This window comes from Candoia aspera, chromosome 2, assembly GCF_035149785.1.
Source record: "Candoia aspera isolate rCanAsp1 chromosome 2, rCanAsp1.hap2, whole genome shotgun sequence".
NCBI classification, from domain to species: Eukaryota; Metazoa; Chordata; class Lepidosauria; order Squamata; family Boidae; genus Candoia; species Candoia aspera.
This window is the reverse complement of record NC_086154.1, coordinates 35,307,082-35,324,642: the sequence shown is the minus strand read 5'-3', so window position 1 is coordinate 35,324,642 and position 17,561 is coordinate 35,307,082. Positions and strand designations below refer to the sequence as shown.

At 38.9% G+C, this 17,561-nt stretch overlaps 1 protein-coding gene across 1 annotated transcript in view; it reads right to left on the bottom strand.

Moving 5' to 3' along the window:
- LOC134489119 (contactin-4-like) overlaps positions 1–17,561 on the bottom strand; it is a 251,112-nt gene that overhangs the window by 25,465 nt on the left and 208,086 nt on the right. Inside the window, exons 11-12 of the mRNA XM_063291601.1 lie at positions 3,680–3,855; positions 927–1,047 (exon numbers count right to left, since the gene is read on the bottom strand). Coding sequence (XP_063147671.1) covers positions 927–1,047; positions 3,680–3,855 — 297 coding nt within the window. The remainder of the gene's footprint in view (positions 1–926; positions 1,048–3,679; positions 3,856–17,561) is intronic.

Genomic DNA, 17,561 nt, shown 5'->3' with positions numbered 1-17,561 from the left:
TACAACTTCCCACAAAATATCCAAGCCCACATTGACCTTGCGCCAGGAAAATAAAAAATTGCCACCAGATTAATGTATAGCTTTTAGAGTAAAAATCTATCTGACTAACGTTGCCTCTTGACTGTACCGGTCAAGTAAGCAAACTAAACTACCTGCATGAGTCAAGCAGTATAGTCAGGGTTTGCCCTGAGGTGACTGCATAACTGATGTAGCCAACATGTGGCACTAAGGTTAGTGATTTGGGGTCACAGTGATCGTTTTTAAGAGCCATCATTTGCATTTTGTAGCAGCAGTACGTTTACTAAATAATGCTTAAAAGGTGGAGAACAAGAGAGCAAAGCTCCTCTGCCACAGTAACGTGATCACAGTACTTGAGACTTGGTCACAGTACTCGGTCACAGTAACACGACCAAGAGGTCACCCGAAGTCTGATGCGGATAGTGTGAGATGAAAAGAATAAAAGAAAGGGCAAAAAGGCTACAAGCAAATTATTGCTGCCAAAGCAAGTGAAGCATGCACGCCAGTTTCCTTCCCAGGCTACAGTCAGCCTCATATGCACATTGCATGCCGTAAAAACAAAAAACAAGCAACCCTCCCCCCCACATATCAAAGTGGAGTCAATTCATGCCTTGAGCAATATTTTAGTTCTTTACTGAACTATAATACAGTGATTATTAGCATATGTTAAACATTTCTCTCTTGTAGTTGCACAGGCAATTGGAGGTGTTTTTAGGATATCTAGTTGAAGTAACAAAAACCTCTTGAGCTGTGTTTTAAGATATTATTTGCAGTAGTTTTGATTGATTGATTGATATTTATATAGCCGCCCAGCTCACAAAAGTGACTCTGGGCGGCATACAACACTTAATTAAAAACAATATGTAAAAACAGTTTATGCAACAACAACAGCAACAAAATTCAAATACCTCTTACAATCAGGTCTGCAGCAGCTGATAGTTTGTCCACACTTGTTTGTACCATGCAGACATATTTTCCAGCATGATTCAGCTGGATGCTTCTGATCATCAAATCACCAGCTGAATCCTGCTGATAAAGTAGGGAAAAATGTTACAATTAGTTTATAAGAGCTCTGAATATCATTATCACATGAAGGCCAATTGGCTAATGGATTTCATTTATATCAACTGCTGGAAATGCAAGCCATGACCTATTTAAACCACCTGGAGTCTACTGAGGATGTGATGGTCTACAAATAAAAATTAAATAAATTAAAATAAATAATGTAAACTGTGTGAACTTCCTCACAATTAAGACAGGAAAATATGGCTCCCTGTAAAGGACACCAGAATTTCAGGTCAGTCAAACAGTTTGCCATAAATGTGGTATCACTCCCTGCCAAAAAAGGGTCAAGTTTTTTTTTAATGTTCTGCCCAAGTGTCCAGTTTGGACATCTGCTTTCTGCTTATCTTCATCTGTTAAATCAACCCTAACCCCAAATATGAGACATCTGCAGTAGTTTCCACAGCCTTGTGGCACAGCTATGATTTAGATGGATCACATGTTTGTATAAGGTCACAAGAACTACAACCTAGAAGTTTTTGCATCACTTAATATGGAACAATATAATTTGTTTTTTGAAGAGCAAAATATCTGTAATGATTAGTAATTGTATGAATTCAACTATGGCTTCTGTGTGATTGTGCTATTTCAGAAATATTTTGTGTATTCATGCAAACACCTGAGTGGGGCCATGCAATAGTACCCAGAATTCCATGTTATCTTTTAACTCAAAGAAAGAGGGATTAGATTAGAAATCTGTTTTTTAAAAAACTGGTACCTTTGGCATATATGATGGACTACCACTGTGTTCAACAAGGAATTTTGGTTAGTTTAGAAGATAAATACTTTCATTTGATCTAGAATTATGCTGAAAATGACTAAACTTTTCTGTTAAAACTGAATTGTAATAACATTCAGTGTTATATAATACTGAGTAGACTGGAATAAATAGGTTTTAGGATTTAAATTGTGTTTAGATTCAAGGAAATGGATTGATTATGTGCCATCAAGTCATTTTCGATTCCTAGTGATCACATAGATAGATTTTCTCCATGATGATCTATCGCTAACCTGTTCTTTCAAGTCTCTGAATGGTGCACTCATTGCCACTGTAACTTGAGTCCATCCACCTTGTTGCTGGTCATCCTCTTCTTCTCTTTCCTTCTACCATTCCCAGCATTAGAGCCTTTTAGTAACTGGAAGTTCTGACTCTTCCACCCTTTTTATAATGGCTATTCCATATTTCCTTCCTTCCTTCCTTCCTTCCTTCCTTCCTTCCTTCCTTCCTTCCTTCCTTCCTTCCTTCCTTCCTTCCTTCCTTCCTTCCTTCCTTCCTTCCTTCCTTCCTTCCTTCCTTCCTTCCTTCCTTCCTTCCTTCCTTCCTTCCTTCCTTCCTTCCTTCCTTCCTTCCTTCCTTCCTTCCTTCCTTCCTTCCTTCCACATATTTATATGCCTTATTATAAAGAATGCTTGAAATGCCCCTTGCATGGAGAGAGAGCTTATTTTATTATGTGTCTGAAATTCCTGCATTTGTGGAAGTTTTGTTTTATGTTCTAAGAATGTTGACCAAAGTTTCCAAAATATCTGCAGAATCCCATAGTCCTGCAGAGGAAAACTAAGGGGAGATGGGAACTGTTTGGACCATAGCAGCTACTTGGTTTTCTCACTGAACCAGAAACATGGCTAGACATCTGATAGTGGCAGATAACTGCAGCAGAGGCAAAGTAAAAATAGAATCAACTTTGTAGACAATATTTATTGTAAGTCTGTGAGTAAGCTTGTGTACCCTAACATGGGTTTTCTAACTTTTTCAGGCCACAAAACCTGTTTAAGAAGAAAAATCCCAGAACCCCTACTGCCTGCCTCCGAGGCACACACAGAGTGATGAGTCATCATGAGCACAAATATCCCTGGGGGTTGGGGCTTCGAATGTCGACTGATATGCCCCAATCTTTCTGCTGTATTGTAAAGAAATTGCTATGATGCCCCTCAAATGGATTCTTTTTTTTGGGGGGTGCAGTCTCTAATTTGAAACTCTGCCCTAAAGACAAGGTGATGAGCAGGGAATCTTTTTGCATAACTGTACAGTCCTGCATAGGAGCAACCAGTCTTAGGTACAGATTTCTGTTCTTACTTTCTCTTCAAAAACAGCTTCCTGTCTCTCATTTTGGACTGGTGCAGCTGCCCTACGTATTATAGTTCTATAAAAAGAAACTGGCAATTTCTAAGATTTCAGTTATTGCTTTGCAATATTACTTCGTTTTTAACAAAGTGACAATTAATTTTGCAGCATGTTGACAAATGCTGAAGGAATAACTACCCATTTGTTTCCCCGTGAATGCAGTTTTACCTTTATTATATTTTGTTAGTGGTCTGCTACACCTGGAAAGCAGAACATTCTGAGAAATAAGTATTTGGATCATGTAATCAGGAAGCTAAATTCATAACATAGACATTAGGAAAGTGAAATATTTTATTGCTGAAGTTATAAACTGCTATGGTTTGAGAACATAAGTGTGAACACACTTAGGGCTAACAATTGACAAGGCAGATAATACAAACTGTCTTTGTTTCTATAAGCATGTCAGCATACTGTCCAACCCTTTATTTCTCAACACTCATGATGAAGTCTGAGACAATTACTAATAATAATACTTACCCCTCCAACTCTTTCAAAGTGATCCCCATCTTTTTCAAAGTCTATCAGATGTCCATTAAATGACCAAGTAAACACAATATCTAGTGGATGATCATGAGATACCTGGCAAGGCAGAAGAATGCTTTCACCAGCAGTGACATCCATGCTGGTAGGTGCCACCACAAATCGTGTTGGATCTGTAAATAATAATATCGAAGAATAACTTACCAGATTAAAAAATATATAGTTTAGAAACCTAAATAATACTTTATATGACATTGGGTTGGCATAATAATTTTTAAAGCCAGTTTAATGCAGGTGTCTTAACTAACATACATAAAATTTTTATATAGTTAAACTTTAATAATTTCAGAAGTAATTTCATTATTATATCTTCCATATTGATAACACAAATGAGGAATACCTAAGTAATCTGGAGAGGACAGAATTAACTTTTCATTACTTCTGATATTAGAATTATAATAATGTCATGTTGTTAAAAAGCAAGGATATCAAGGAAACATAAATTACCCCACATATAGACACATTCACATAAACACACACATATATAGTGAATACATGAGGGTAAATCAAACTAATAAGAATCAAATACATCCAATAAAAGAATATTGGAGTTCAAATATTATTGTGAAAAGACTTTATGTATACAGCTCTACCCATATTATTTTTCTTGTGAACCCTAAAAGAGAAGTCTGTAATACAAAGACATTGATGGCCAAGTAATGATGATGGGGAGCACATGGGTTGAGTCCTGTCCATCTGTGCATATTTGGAAGATATATTTCTTAAGTCTGGATAACAGTAGACTATGATTCTATTTGGTGATCAGTTGTCATGACCTCGTTGCAAGGCACAAAGAGCCTCACAACGTAGATCATGATCATCAAGGAATAGAGGAAGAAGATAATTAAAACAGGGATTAAAACAAGCACCCAAAGCACCCACACCCATGGACCCATATGCAGCTGAAAAGAAGGACATCGGATGAGCAGAGATAAGCTGCACCTGGTGCCCTGGAGGAAACACCAGAATCGAGAAGACAAGAGACGACACCGGGAAAACGCCCATGCAGCAATCAAGGGTCCCATCAAGAGGGATTGGGACAATAGAGGGTGGAGGAGCCCGGGGTCATACAAGAGGGTATAAAATGGGCACCTCCACACCACACCCCCCATTCTCGTTTTTCGTTCTGTCAGCCATCATTCCAATAAACCAGAAATCCTTAATACCCATTAAGTGAGTCTGTGTCTTATTGCGAAGCGAGACTGACCCTGACATCAGTGGAGTAAGAGCTTCTTAATACTGTAGTGAAATCTTCCACAAGTTGCTTATATGATCATTTATTGTTTTGTTTCCACAGTACAGACAAAATAATGGCACAGAAAGCTGAGCCAAGGCAATAGTATACAGGCTCCATCTGTGTCTAAGGACTGATTTGCATGACCAGGTTGGAAGTCTGTTTTTTGAGGGCAGGAACGCATGAGGTCATCCACTCTTTGCACACCGGGAAGGTAAGCTCTGCCTATCTTTTCCTGCTACACATAAAAAGTAGCATTTTACGACTTGTGCCAGGAAAAGAGGTGCTGTCTGGTTCGTCTTTTGTGCTTCACTTCATTGTAGGCAATCACTTTCAGTCCAGTGGGCAACTGTGTACTGTGGAAGGAACACCCCTCTAGCCACAGGTCACTGCCCTTTATTGCCATTTGTTGTAGACTTATGGGCTGTCTGTCCCCTTCTGAAGGGAAGTTGACCAGCCATCCTTTCTTAATTAAGGAAAAAGTGTTACTCCATCTGGCACCCTTTAGGAACTCCCAGAACTCTGCCTTTTCTCTATTTGCTTCTGTTCCTCAAAATTAAACTAAAAAAAAAACAACCCTTTGATTTAAAATATTGCTTTAGAACATTTACTTCAAATGGTTGACATGCTTATACATTTCCCATGAGATTGGGTGTGTTCTTGAATAATAACTCCTAGGTTATTATATCCTATGATGTTGGAGAAGAGAGGGACTTTTTGGGGATACAGCAAATGAGTCGTCATGATTCGGTTGTTTCAATGTTTTCATGGGCATTATGTGAGCCATTTTTAACATTGGCATTCCAATATATTAAAACTTGAGAACTGTCCTTAGGCTGACCCATACTATTTTTTTGGACATAACACTGCATATTTTCATCTTTTTTGGAGGAAGGAGATACAACCTGAAGATCTTCTTCTGCTTTTACAACTCATTCTGACATTCTCATATACTTTTAAGTTTTTAGTTTGTTTCTAAATGACAAGCTTTTTTCCTATTGTATTTATTGAGTTGCATTTACTTTCAGTCTTCTTATTTAAGTTTCCACAACATGTCTTAAAACAACTCACTTATTTCTGTTGCTGATTGCAACATATCTAACTCAGGTGTCCTGTCCATGACAGTACAAGTATATTTTCCCTTCCTTTTCATTATTTGTTACATGTAAAATATTTAAACCATTCCTTTTTTGAAAAATTGATGCTGCCTTGCTCTGATTGTATTTTTGTTTTGATTTATTCCCTAGAGCTTGCTGCCTAGATGATCTAATTTTTCTCCCTATCCCAGAAATTTGTCTCTGTTTCAGTCAATCATATTTTCTCTCACAAAGTCTACACCACTAAATGGCTACTCTTGCCCAGCTATCACTTTGTCAAATTTTGATATTTGCTCAAGCTTACATATTCATCTTCTCTTGTCTTCAACACTATATATTTTCACACTGTATATTTAAGAATGTGAGTCTATACAATACCGATTCTTATGATAATATTGCCTGATTTTTTTCTCTTTCTTTTTTTCATCTTCAAATGCTTCAGATTTGATTAGAAAATGACCCCTCAATTCAAATGAATTTTAGTTATATATAAATATGTTAGTCTTTAACATTTAGTATTATGTCAGGTAGTATAGGTATGACAGAAAGATATATTAGAAAGTATAGATTAATGCTATCTAGATTGTTCCGGGTGCATATGAAAATAGACATCTAAAGGTGAGTGATAGTTACATGTTATGCTCCAATAAGCAGTGTTAATTGAAGGATTAGGGATGAGCTGTTCAATGTTCTGGATGAATGAAATCTAGAAGAAAAAAATAGTTAAGTGACATGAATGGATGGGTAGGACTGAGATTAGAAAGTACAGGGCCATTTGGAGATGTAAGAATGAATGAGACTGATGATTAGGTTAGATGGTTAGAAAAATATCTGCTTATTTTGAATATGTAGTTTAAACATAAGCCTACTCATGCACGTATGTGGAAAAAGAATGAATCAAAACCATAATGGATTTGAGTGTATGATGAAATATTGAGAGAATTAGTGCTTAACTATGACAAGTTCTGAAGGTGGGACATACTATTATTTGATAATGTCAAGAGTACATCTGGGGAAAAATGGACATGGAAGAAAAGGAAAATAAAAGACATTAGGATGAAAGTAGAATTGCTCCAGGAATCCTCTATGAAAAAGTTAGAAAACACATTGATCTCCCAATTGAATGAACAGAAAGTAGATATAAAGAAGAAATGGAAGTTGCATGAAATGGAGTGAAAATAATCATGCAAGACTGTGTCAAAAGCATGGGGAGTTATGCTAATGCAAAATATAAAACAGTTTGTTTGGTGGAGTGATGAAGTTAAGAGGCTTGAATGAGAAAAATGCATATAGGAGAATGATAACTGCAAAAACTGAAAATGAGAGAAAGATACTGTATAATGTGTGTGCAGGAGAAAATATAGCTGGAAGAAGATTAGTCAAGGAGCAAGAGATTGTGAGATTAAAAAAGGGAGAGAAAATGCAGAGCCATTTTGAGGTGAATAAAATATTGTTTTGGGAATGGATGAAAAGAGCTAAACAAGCCAGCTTCAACAGAGTGAATGGAATTAAAAATAAAAGTGATGAAATGACTTGGAATGAAACTGAAGTGAGGGCTTGCAACTAATAGTAATTTGATCCGAATGAGAATGATAGTGATATGTCAAAGAGTGGAGTTGAAATGAATGCTATGAATGCTAGTATCCAAGAAGAACTTAGAAAAAGAAAGTAAAAATGATGTGACAGTGTTGACTTACACTTTGAGCAAATATGGAGCTGAAGGTTCGTTGTGAATACAGTAATAGTAGTATATGATGGAAGTAAAGCATGCATGAGAATAAATGGGATACTAAGCAAGTGGTTCAACATTGAACTTTAGGTAAGAAAATAATGAACTTTAGGTAAGAAAATAATGATGATAGTCCCTTAGTTGTTTAATATTGATAATGCCTTAGTTGTTTAATGTCTTTCTGCAAGAATGTGCAAGGAGTATTTGTAGTGGGTAGTCTGTGGTCCATTGTGAGAAATGAATGTTTATTGAAATAGGAGCAAACAGCCCTATATATGTGCTTCTGCCCAATTTGTTACATGGAAGTAAGAGTTGGATATGTCTGGAGAAACATAAAAATAAGTTGGGTGTAATGACACCAGAATAATTAATCAGTGTATGGTGTAGGAGAAAAAAAGAGTGATGAACAAATGTGGACTGAATATACAAAAGTGAATTAACAGTGGAACAAAAGTATGTTGAGGTGGCTTGGTCATATGGGAGAATGAATGAAGGTCAAATTGCAAAACAAGTACATGAAGGAAGTGTGAATAGGTTGAAAGGAAGGGGAAGTGGGAAAATCATGGTTGAATGAAATCGTTGAGACCTTTGGAGAGAATTAATCAGAAACTGAAAACATGCAAGATGTGAAGCTTTTGTTTTTTAAAGTATGAAATTGGTGGAATAAAAGTGGTATAGAAGAACAGAAAGATAGAAAGAGGTACAGAGAATGGAGATATAAATTAAATTTAGTTATATTTCCCTTTATTTGTGGCCTCATGACTTTAACTTCTTTTGATTATTAATTTGTACTCCTTTTCTACACTTTGCATAATGTTGCTTACCTTGAAATGAAATAGAACAATGAGTATGTACTTATGTATGCTTGTTTTCTGTGTTTTTGCACATATCTAAATTAATTCATCTGGCAAATGTGTTAAATACAATCTGTGCACCCCCTAAAGTTATATGGACTTGATAGAATTTGGTCCTAAAGGAGAAAAAAAAGCAATAGTATTTGCAAATACTGCCAATCCCCCTTTTAAAAAAATAAAATAAATGAACCTTGAACATCTCATCCAGTTGAAATCCACAAATGCCCAGTATCTGGAAAAGCATCATTTTTTAAAACCATTAATGTTTTGTAAAAATCAAGCAGGGATATACTTTGACATATTGCATTCTGTGAGTGGTTCAAACAAATCTGATAAAAAATGAAAACCAAATGCAACTCCAATGAAACTTTTTCTAGCTATATTCATCATGAGCTTAAGCCTTCTGCAAAGCAATTTACAAATCACCCCCAAGGAGAAAGCTTACCAATCTGTTTTCAAGGACTTCAAAAAGTGAAAAGTTCTATTTAATGACCTTACTGCAGCAGCAACTGAAAAGTGTACCAGAGAAGTAAAAAAAAACCTGGCAGGCAGGGATGTCTTCATGTAATGAAGCTGATTGCTAATCAAACATATCCCATCTGAATTGTCAAAATGTTCATCTAATTATAAAATCGGCATTTATTGGACTCAACATGTTGTTATTTTCTATATTCCCAAGGTGATTAGAAATATCAATCAAGAATATTTATGGCTTAGCCATAAAGCTACATTTAAAATGGCTTCCCATTCTGTATGGCACTCAGCAGATTTTTAAGGCTGCAGAGTCTTCCTTTTACTAGAATCCCATGATTTACCATCCACAGCTACATGCAAAATAGCTCAGGCAGCAGACTCAACCCTGGAGGGAGCTTCTGAGTACATGTTCTATTGAAAAAAAAATATTTTAAATGCTAGAATGGAATTATTCCGTTACAAAAATCCATTCCTCCTTTTCCTTCGTAATGTCTTAACTTTGGCACTGTAATTTTTTGTTTAGTTACTGCTATTGCTGAACAAATAACAGTCAGAGATTCTTGTTCTTCCACAACCAATAAGTTCTATCAGCTACTGTATATGATCTAAGTATCTTCTGCTGTTCCTGGCCCTTTTTCTGAGTATATCTCAATAATTTTTAGGAGAAAACTTATATTTTAAGTAAGCATTAATAACTACAACAGTTCAGAATAGTGCAAGCAATGGTATTCTCTGTGACACTCTATGGAAATGAAAGTTGGATTTTGAAGCAGGATAGGAAGAGTATTGAAGCTTTTGGACCTTGGTGTTGGAGAAAAGACTCCAGAGAATACTGTGTACAGCCAAGAAAACAAATGGATCATTGTACAAATCATCCCAGAGTTATCACTTAAAACACAAATGACCAGGCTCAAATGATCCTACTTCGGACTTATTCTCTCTCCAGAGAAGGCTCTAATGCTGGGAAAGGGAGAAGGAAAGAGAAGAAGAGGATGACCAGCAGCAAGGTGGATGGACTCAGTTACAGTGGTGATGGGGGCACTGTTGGAAGACCTGTGGACAAAGTTAGGGACAGATCGTCATGGAAAAAATCTATCTATGTGGTTGCTAAGAGTCAACACTGCCTTAATCAAATTAATGACCACACAAAATATTTGTGTGTGTACTTTTGTTATAGATTCTCACTTTTTAAACACTTTACACAGAGAAGAGTATGACACATCTTAAAGCAGTTTAGGGTCCTCCATTTCTAGTGGTTTGCCATCTTTAGCTCTGGCTGAGGTTACTCTCCCCCAGTCAGAGCTGTACACACTCCGTGGGTTCTCTTGGACTCACAGCTCCTGCTTCAAGAGCAGGTGGCAGCCATGGCTCAGAGAGCTTTTGGACAAATTTTATTTATTTTTTATTTATCAAATGCCATCACTGCCCATCTCCCTCAAAAGAGGGACTCTGGGCAGATACATCTTGTACACCAAGTGTGTCCTTTCCTAGATCTGGAAGCACTGCTCATGGTCACTCATGCCTTAGTGACCTCATGATTGGTCTATTGCAGTGTGTTCTGTATGGGGCTGCCCTTGAACAGCATTCAAAAGCTGCAACTGGTCCAGATGCAGTGGCATGGGCAGCAGTGGGCACATTGTGGTTTGCCCATGTAACACCACTATGGTGTGAGCTGCACTTGCTCCCAATAGGCTTCCAGGCTTCCAGGTTCAATTCAGGGTGCGGATCATTAAAGCCCTACATGGCATGGGCCCAGGCTACATGTGGAACCATCTATCCCTGATGGTTTCTGCCCGTCTTACTAGATCTGGCAGGGTGGGTGTGCTCTGAGTCTCCTTGATGAAATAGTGCCACATGTTGGGGCTTCAGAAATGTGCCTTCTTTTTCATGGTACCTGTCTAATGGAAGAACCTCCCCCCCTAGATATGGATGGTAACCGTGTCAGCTTTCAAGAAAGCAGTGAAGACTTGGGCTTTCTGCCCAGGCACTGGGGCCAGGATGTTCATGGAGCCTGCACAGTGTGGTTGCTTGATGGATGCGAGTTTTATCAGGCCTCCCTGTTGTTTTAAATGGCATTTTGTTTTAATTAAATTGTGGTTCTGATTCTTGTTCTCTGCTCAGAAATCCTTCTGATAGATGGGAGGCTATATAGGTTGGTTGAATGAATAAATGAATGAACAAACAAATGAACAAACAGTCTTTTGCCCTGAATAAAAAACTTAGAGCACCTTAAAACAACCAAATTTATGACCACCAAAGATTTCATGCTCACAGTTCTCTTCATCACATATTGCCACAAGCTTATTTATTATATGAGGTGATGCTTTGGACTGTAATACTATTTCCATAGTTTTTACTGGTAAACACTTGCTTTATATAGAATAAAGTACCTCCTTTGTTGTGTATCTCAGAACCAAGCTGATTTGTAAGCTGTCCTGACAATTTCCACTTTACAGAAGAGATCTGAAGCATTCTTAACCGTAGGGGTCACTGCAAGATCAGAGGATAGTGACTTCTGTTCCTATCAGCAATTTTTTGTACTGCAGCTGTAGTTCTTTTCCAATGAAGAAAACAAGAAGATTGCTGGCTAAGCAGAGGATTTTTGCTATGCATGTCCACAAAAACTGTAACTGAATGTCTGCAGGTAGCAAAGAAGCCTGAGATCCTTCAAGCAGGCAACAAACATTACTTCCTGGCTAAAGTTATTACTTCTTTGCTATTATAAATAGGCACATACTCACAACAAAGGAAACAGTAACACCACAGATGGCCTTAGTAGATTCTGCATTCTGGATCTGGATTGTTTCATCTTTTTCTCAATTCATTTTCATATGATCAGTGCAAGGATTGAGATAACGTTTAGTCCTAGGACTGCTTTACTAAACCTATTCTTCACCTTATTACATCTTCAGGAAGCCTCAGAGCTATGCCTATCTATCAAAGGAAGGCATGTAAACTATCTGATTGGTGGAATCTTATTCTTCATTTTACTCAGCTTTCTATCAGGTGTGGTGTGAAGAGGTAGCATTTTTAAGTACCTGCACTGGGTTAAGGCAAAATCTTTTGGAAAAGAGGCTGGCTGTTGGCCCAGCTAGGCTGTTTCTACCTGTTGTCACTTCCAACTCAGGCATTACCTTTCACTACATAAATGTTAGCAAGTTCAAGAAAATTCTTGCATTCTCTTCTGAGTAACTCTGTGGGATAAGTCCAGAGGAAAAGTGAATGGGCAGTAGAGGAGGAGATAGAAGGCCATTTAATAAAGGGAGGCTCTTTGGTGTTATCTGACCCAAAACATGACCTCACGCATCCCTGAAAAACATAACAGAGCAACCTTTGGACTTAACTGTGTCTTATCATACCATGTCGCTGTGCGCCAATTTTCACCTTGCAGCCACCATTGTGGTATTGCTGGTGTTACAGTGTACTCAGATACACTGAACAAGAGCAGATTCCTCTTATTTTTATAAGGGGCCAGTTTCCAAGTGATTTTCCTTTCTTATAGAAGACAGCACAACTAAGTTAGTTATACAACATTTTGCAAATACATTTCTAGATTTCTCTATTAGGTTATCTTAGTTTAGTAAAACTAAAGTGCAAAGAGTTTGTTCTCAGCATTAATGTTGTCACAAAGCTGCAAGAAATGTTTTAGAATTTACAAGCCATCCACTGCATAGGCCTTTGAGTAACAAATTACCCCATTTGAAAACAAAACCACCCTGCTTTTTATTGATTGTATGTCCATTAGGTTACATTGTTTTTAACAAGCAGCTCAGTACTGTTTTATTTGCTTGCAGATTATAGTGTCATGTTGTGTCATGTTAATCTAGAGTACATGATACAATAGGACACTATCTGCTGTAGCCTGAAATGAAGCAACATGTAATAAATCACAGCCTGACAGTCAAAATGCAGATGCTTCCCCCCCCATCCAACTTTCAAAATGCAATTTAAAAAGTGGATGAATGAGAAGCAGACACTAGATAAAGCTAGGAGGAAAGAAGACATAAAAGATCTGTAACAAAGTTGCTGTCAAATTTTAGAGCATGATAAACAGTGAATTAAAGTTTTTGCTACGGTCAACATTCCTTCTGGTTTATTGCCCAGTTAAGTAGGGTTCACTGAAATCAGCAATGCAGATTGTAGAATATGTGCAATTAATCCATAAGCCTGCTTCTTAATTTCAAGGTGTAGGAGAAGATGCAACTATTCTATAATGATGGGAAAACATCCTAAATATGTTTTATTATTTATTTTATTGCTACTTTTGCTCCCAAATTATCTGCCATAGTTTAAAGAGGTTATCTTTGGACTCTTCAGCAAAGGATTGTTACCTTGTCGTGGTGCTGGAGCTTGAGCACCTCAATGATGCCATGAGCTAAACCGTGAAGGGCCACCCAAGACGGGAAGGTCATGACAGAGAGGTCAGACTAAATGCGATCCCGGGGGAAGGTAATGGCAACCCACCCCAGTATTCTTGCCGTGAAAACTAAATGGATCGGTACAACCAGAGATATGTCGGTATACCATCGGAAGATGAGACCCCCAGGTCGGAAGATGGTCAAAATGCTACTGGGGAGGAACAGAGGATGAGTTCAACTAGCCCCAGACATGATAACGCAGCTAGCTCAAAGCCGAAAGGATGGCTAGCGGCCGACGGTGCTGGTGGTGAACGGCGAATCCGATGTTCTAAGGATCAACAACCATTGGAACCTGGAATGTAAGATCTATGAGCCAGGGCAAATTGGATGTGGTTGTTGGTGAGATGTCAAGATTAAAGATAGACATTCTGGGCGTCAGTGAACTGAAATGGACTGGAATGGGCCACTTCACATCAAATGACCACCAGATCTACTACTGTGGACAAGAGAACCACAGAAGAAATGGAGTACCCTTCATAAAGCAGCACTTGGATACAATCCAAAAAATGATTGATTGATCTCAATTCAAATTCAGGGCAAGCCATCTAACATCACAGTGATCCAAATATACGCCCCAACCACAGATGCTGAAGAAGCTGAAGTAGAGCAGTTCTATGAGGATCTGCAGCATCTACTGGACAACACGCCTAAAAGAGATGTTGTTTTCATCACAGGAGACTGGAATGCTAAGGTGGGCAGTCAAATGACACCTGGAATTACAGGTAAGCATGGCCTGGGAGAACAAAATGAGGTAGGACATAGGCTGATAGAATTTTGCCAAGACAACTCACTCTGCATAACAAACACTCTCTTCCAACAACCTAAGAGACGGCTTTATACATGGACTTCACCAGATGGACAACAGCGAAATCAGATTGACTACATCCTTTGCAGCCAAAGGTGGCGGACATCTATACAGTCGGTAAAAACAAGACCTGGAGCTGACTGTAGTTCAGATCACGAGCTTCTTCTTGCACAATTTAGGATCAGACTAAAGAGATTAGGGAAGACCCACAGATCAGCTAGATATGAGCTCACTAATATTCCTAAGGAATATGCAGTGGAGGTGAAGAATCGATTTAAGGGACTGGACTTAGTAGATAGGGTCCCGGAAGAACTCTGGACAGAAGTTCGCAACATTGTTCAGGAGGCGGCAACAAAATACATCCTAAAGAAAGAGAAAATCAAGAAGGCAAAATGGCTGTCTGCTGAGACACTAGAAGTAGCCCAAGAAAGAAGGAAAGCAAAAGGCAACAGTGATAGGGGGAGATATGCCCAATGAAATGCAAAATTCCAGAGGTTAGCCAGAAGAGAGAAGGAATTATTTTTAAACAACCAATGCATGGAAGTGGAAGAAGACAATAGAATAGGAAGGACAAGAGACCTCTTCCAGAAAATTAGAAACATTGGAGGTAAATTCCAGGCAAAAATGGGTATGATCAAAAACAAAGATGGCAAGGACCTAACAGAAGAAGAAGAGATCAAGAAAAGGTGGCAAGAATATACAGAAGACCTGTATAGGAAGGATAACAATATCGGGGATAGCTTTGACGGTGTGGTCAGTGAGCTAGAGCCAGACATCCTGAAGAGTGAGATTGAGTGGGCTTTAAGAAGCATTGCTAATAACAAGGCAGCAGGAGATGACAGCATCCCAGCTGAACTGTTCACAATCTTGCAAGATGATGCTGTCAAGGTAATGCATGCTATATGCCAGCAAATTTGGAAAACACAAGAATGGCCATCAGACTGGAAAAAATCAACTTATATCCCCATACCAAAAAAGGGGAACACTAAAGAATGTTCAAACTATCGAACTGTGGCACTCATTTCACATGCCAGTAAGGTAATGCTCAAGATCCTGCAAGGTAGACTTCAGCAATTCATGGAGCGAGAATTGCCAGATGTACAAGCTGGGTTTAGAAAAGGCAGAGGAACTAGGGACCAAATTGCCAATATCCTCTGGATAATGGAAAAGGCCAGGGAGTTTCAGAAAAACATCTATTTCTGTTTTATTGATTATTCTAAAGCTTTTGACTGTGTAGACCATGACAAATTGTGGCAAGTTCTTAGTGGTATGGGGATACCAGGTCATCTTGTCTGCCTCCTGAAGAATCTGTATAACGACCAAGTAGCAACAGTAAGAACAGACCACGGAACAACGGACTGGTTTAAGATTGGGAAAGGAGCATGGCAGGATTGTATACGCTCACCCTACCTATTCAACTTGTATGCAGAACACATCATGCGACGTGCTGGGCTTGAGGAATCCAAGGCTGGAGTTAAAATTGCTGGAAGAAACATTAACAATCTGAGATATGCAGATGATACCACTTTGATGGCTGAAAGTGAAGAGGAACTGAGGAGCCTTATGATGAAGGTGAAAGAAGAAAGTGCAAAAGCTGGCTTGCAGCTAAACCTCAAAAAAACCAAGATTATGGCAACCAGCTTGATTGATAACTGGCAAATAGAGGGAGAAAATGTAGAAGCAGTGAAAGACTTTGTATTTCTAGGTGCAAAGATTACTGCAGATGCTGACTGCAGTCAGGAAATCAGAAGACGCTTAATCCTTGGGAGAAGAGCAATGACAAATCCCGATAAAATAGTCAAGAGCAGAGACATCACACTGACAACAAAGGTCCGCATAGTTAAAGCAATGGTGTTCCCCATAGTAACATATGGCTGCGAGAGCTGGACCATAAGGAAGGCTGAGCGAAGGAAGATAGATGCTTTGGAACTGTGGTGTTGGAGGAAAATTCTGAGAGTGCCTTGGACTGCAAGAAGATCCAACCAGTCCATCCTCCAGGAAATAAAGCCAGACTGCTCACTTGAGGGAATGATATTAAAGGCAAAACTGAAATACTTTGGCCACATAATGAGAAGACAGGACACCCTGGAGAAGATGCTGATGCTAGGGAGAGTGGAAGGCAAAAGGAAGAGGGGCCGACCAAGGGCAAGGTGGATGGATGATATTCTAGAGGTGACGGACTCCTGGGGGAGCTTGGGGTCTTGACGACCGACAGGAAGCTCTGGCGTGGGCTGGTCCATGAAGTCACGAAGAGTCGGAAGCGACTAGACGAATAAACAACAACAAAATCTTTGGACTGTGCTTCAGTATTCCTCGGTTTCAAAGTAGAACCTCTCTCCTCTAAATCACCCTTTTTCAGTCATGGTACAACTATTACTGGTGGGGTGCAGAAGTAGTCTTGGTGAGATACAAGGTCATCACTGAGGCATGAGCACTCCCAGCCATTCAAGTCTAATGAGGTCAATTAGCAATTATTTCAGCTTGAGGTGATGGAGCATCTAGTTCTTCTTTGCCCATATTTAAGCAACTCGAGAACTGTTTGCGAGCAGTTTGGAAAATCAAGAGAAGCTTTGCCTCCATAGGTTCTCCTGTTGCTTTTCTTGCTTCTCACCACTTCTCCCATAATAGCAAAAAGGAAAAGGAGAAACAACACCTTTCCTGCTTCATGCTGTTGTCTCAAAATCTCTGTCCTGAGTCGTGGACTTCCAGAGAAGAAATGGAGAACTAAAGATGGCTCTGCTGAGAGTGGAGCCAAGGACTGCAGCGGAATGAAGGGCCAGCAAGTGGACCGGCTCTTCTGGATTCCTCTCAGGACAAGGAGAGGACTTGGGATTGACCACAAGTGTGCCAGACTGTTCCTCCTTGAGAGGAGACTGCAAGACAGCCGTCTCTGGCAGGTTTAGAACTCTGGGAGATGAGGGAACGCCATCTTCACCGGAACTGTGGTTGGTGCCTTTATGGATACAGGGTTCACATACTTCCTTTTCTAATCACATCTGGAAATTGCTTGTTAACTGCTTTTCAGATATTAGGAACCTTTGGAATAATATGTTTTACAGCACTGGGTGAGTTTCCTTCAATCCTTAGTGAAATAAATGTCAACTACAAGTTTAAGGACTTCAAAAAACCTCTTTTATTGGAATAAACAGCAAAAGGGTGATTAGAACATTGATTTTGGAAAGTTACAAACAGACTAAGGATCCAGATG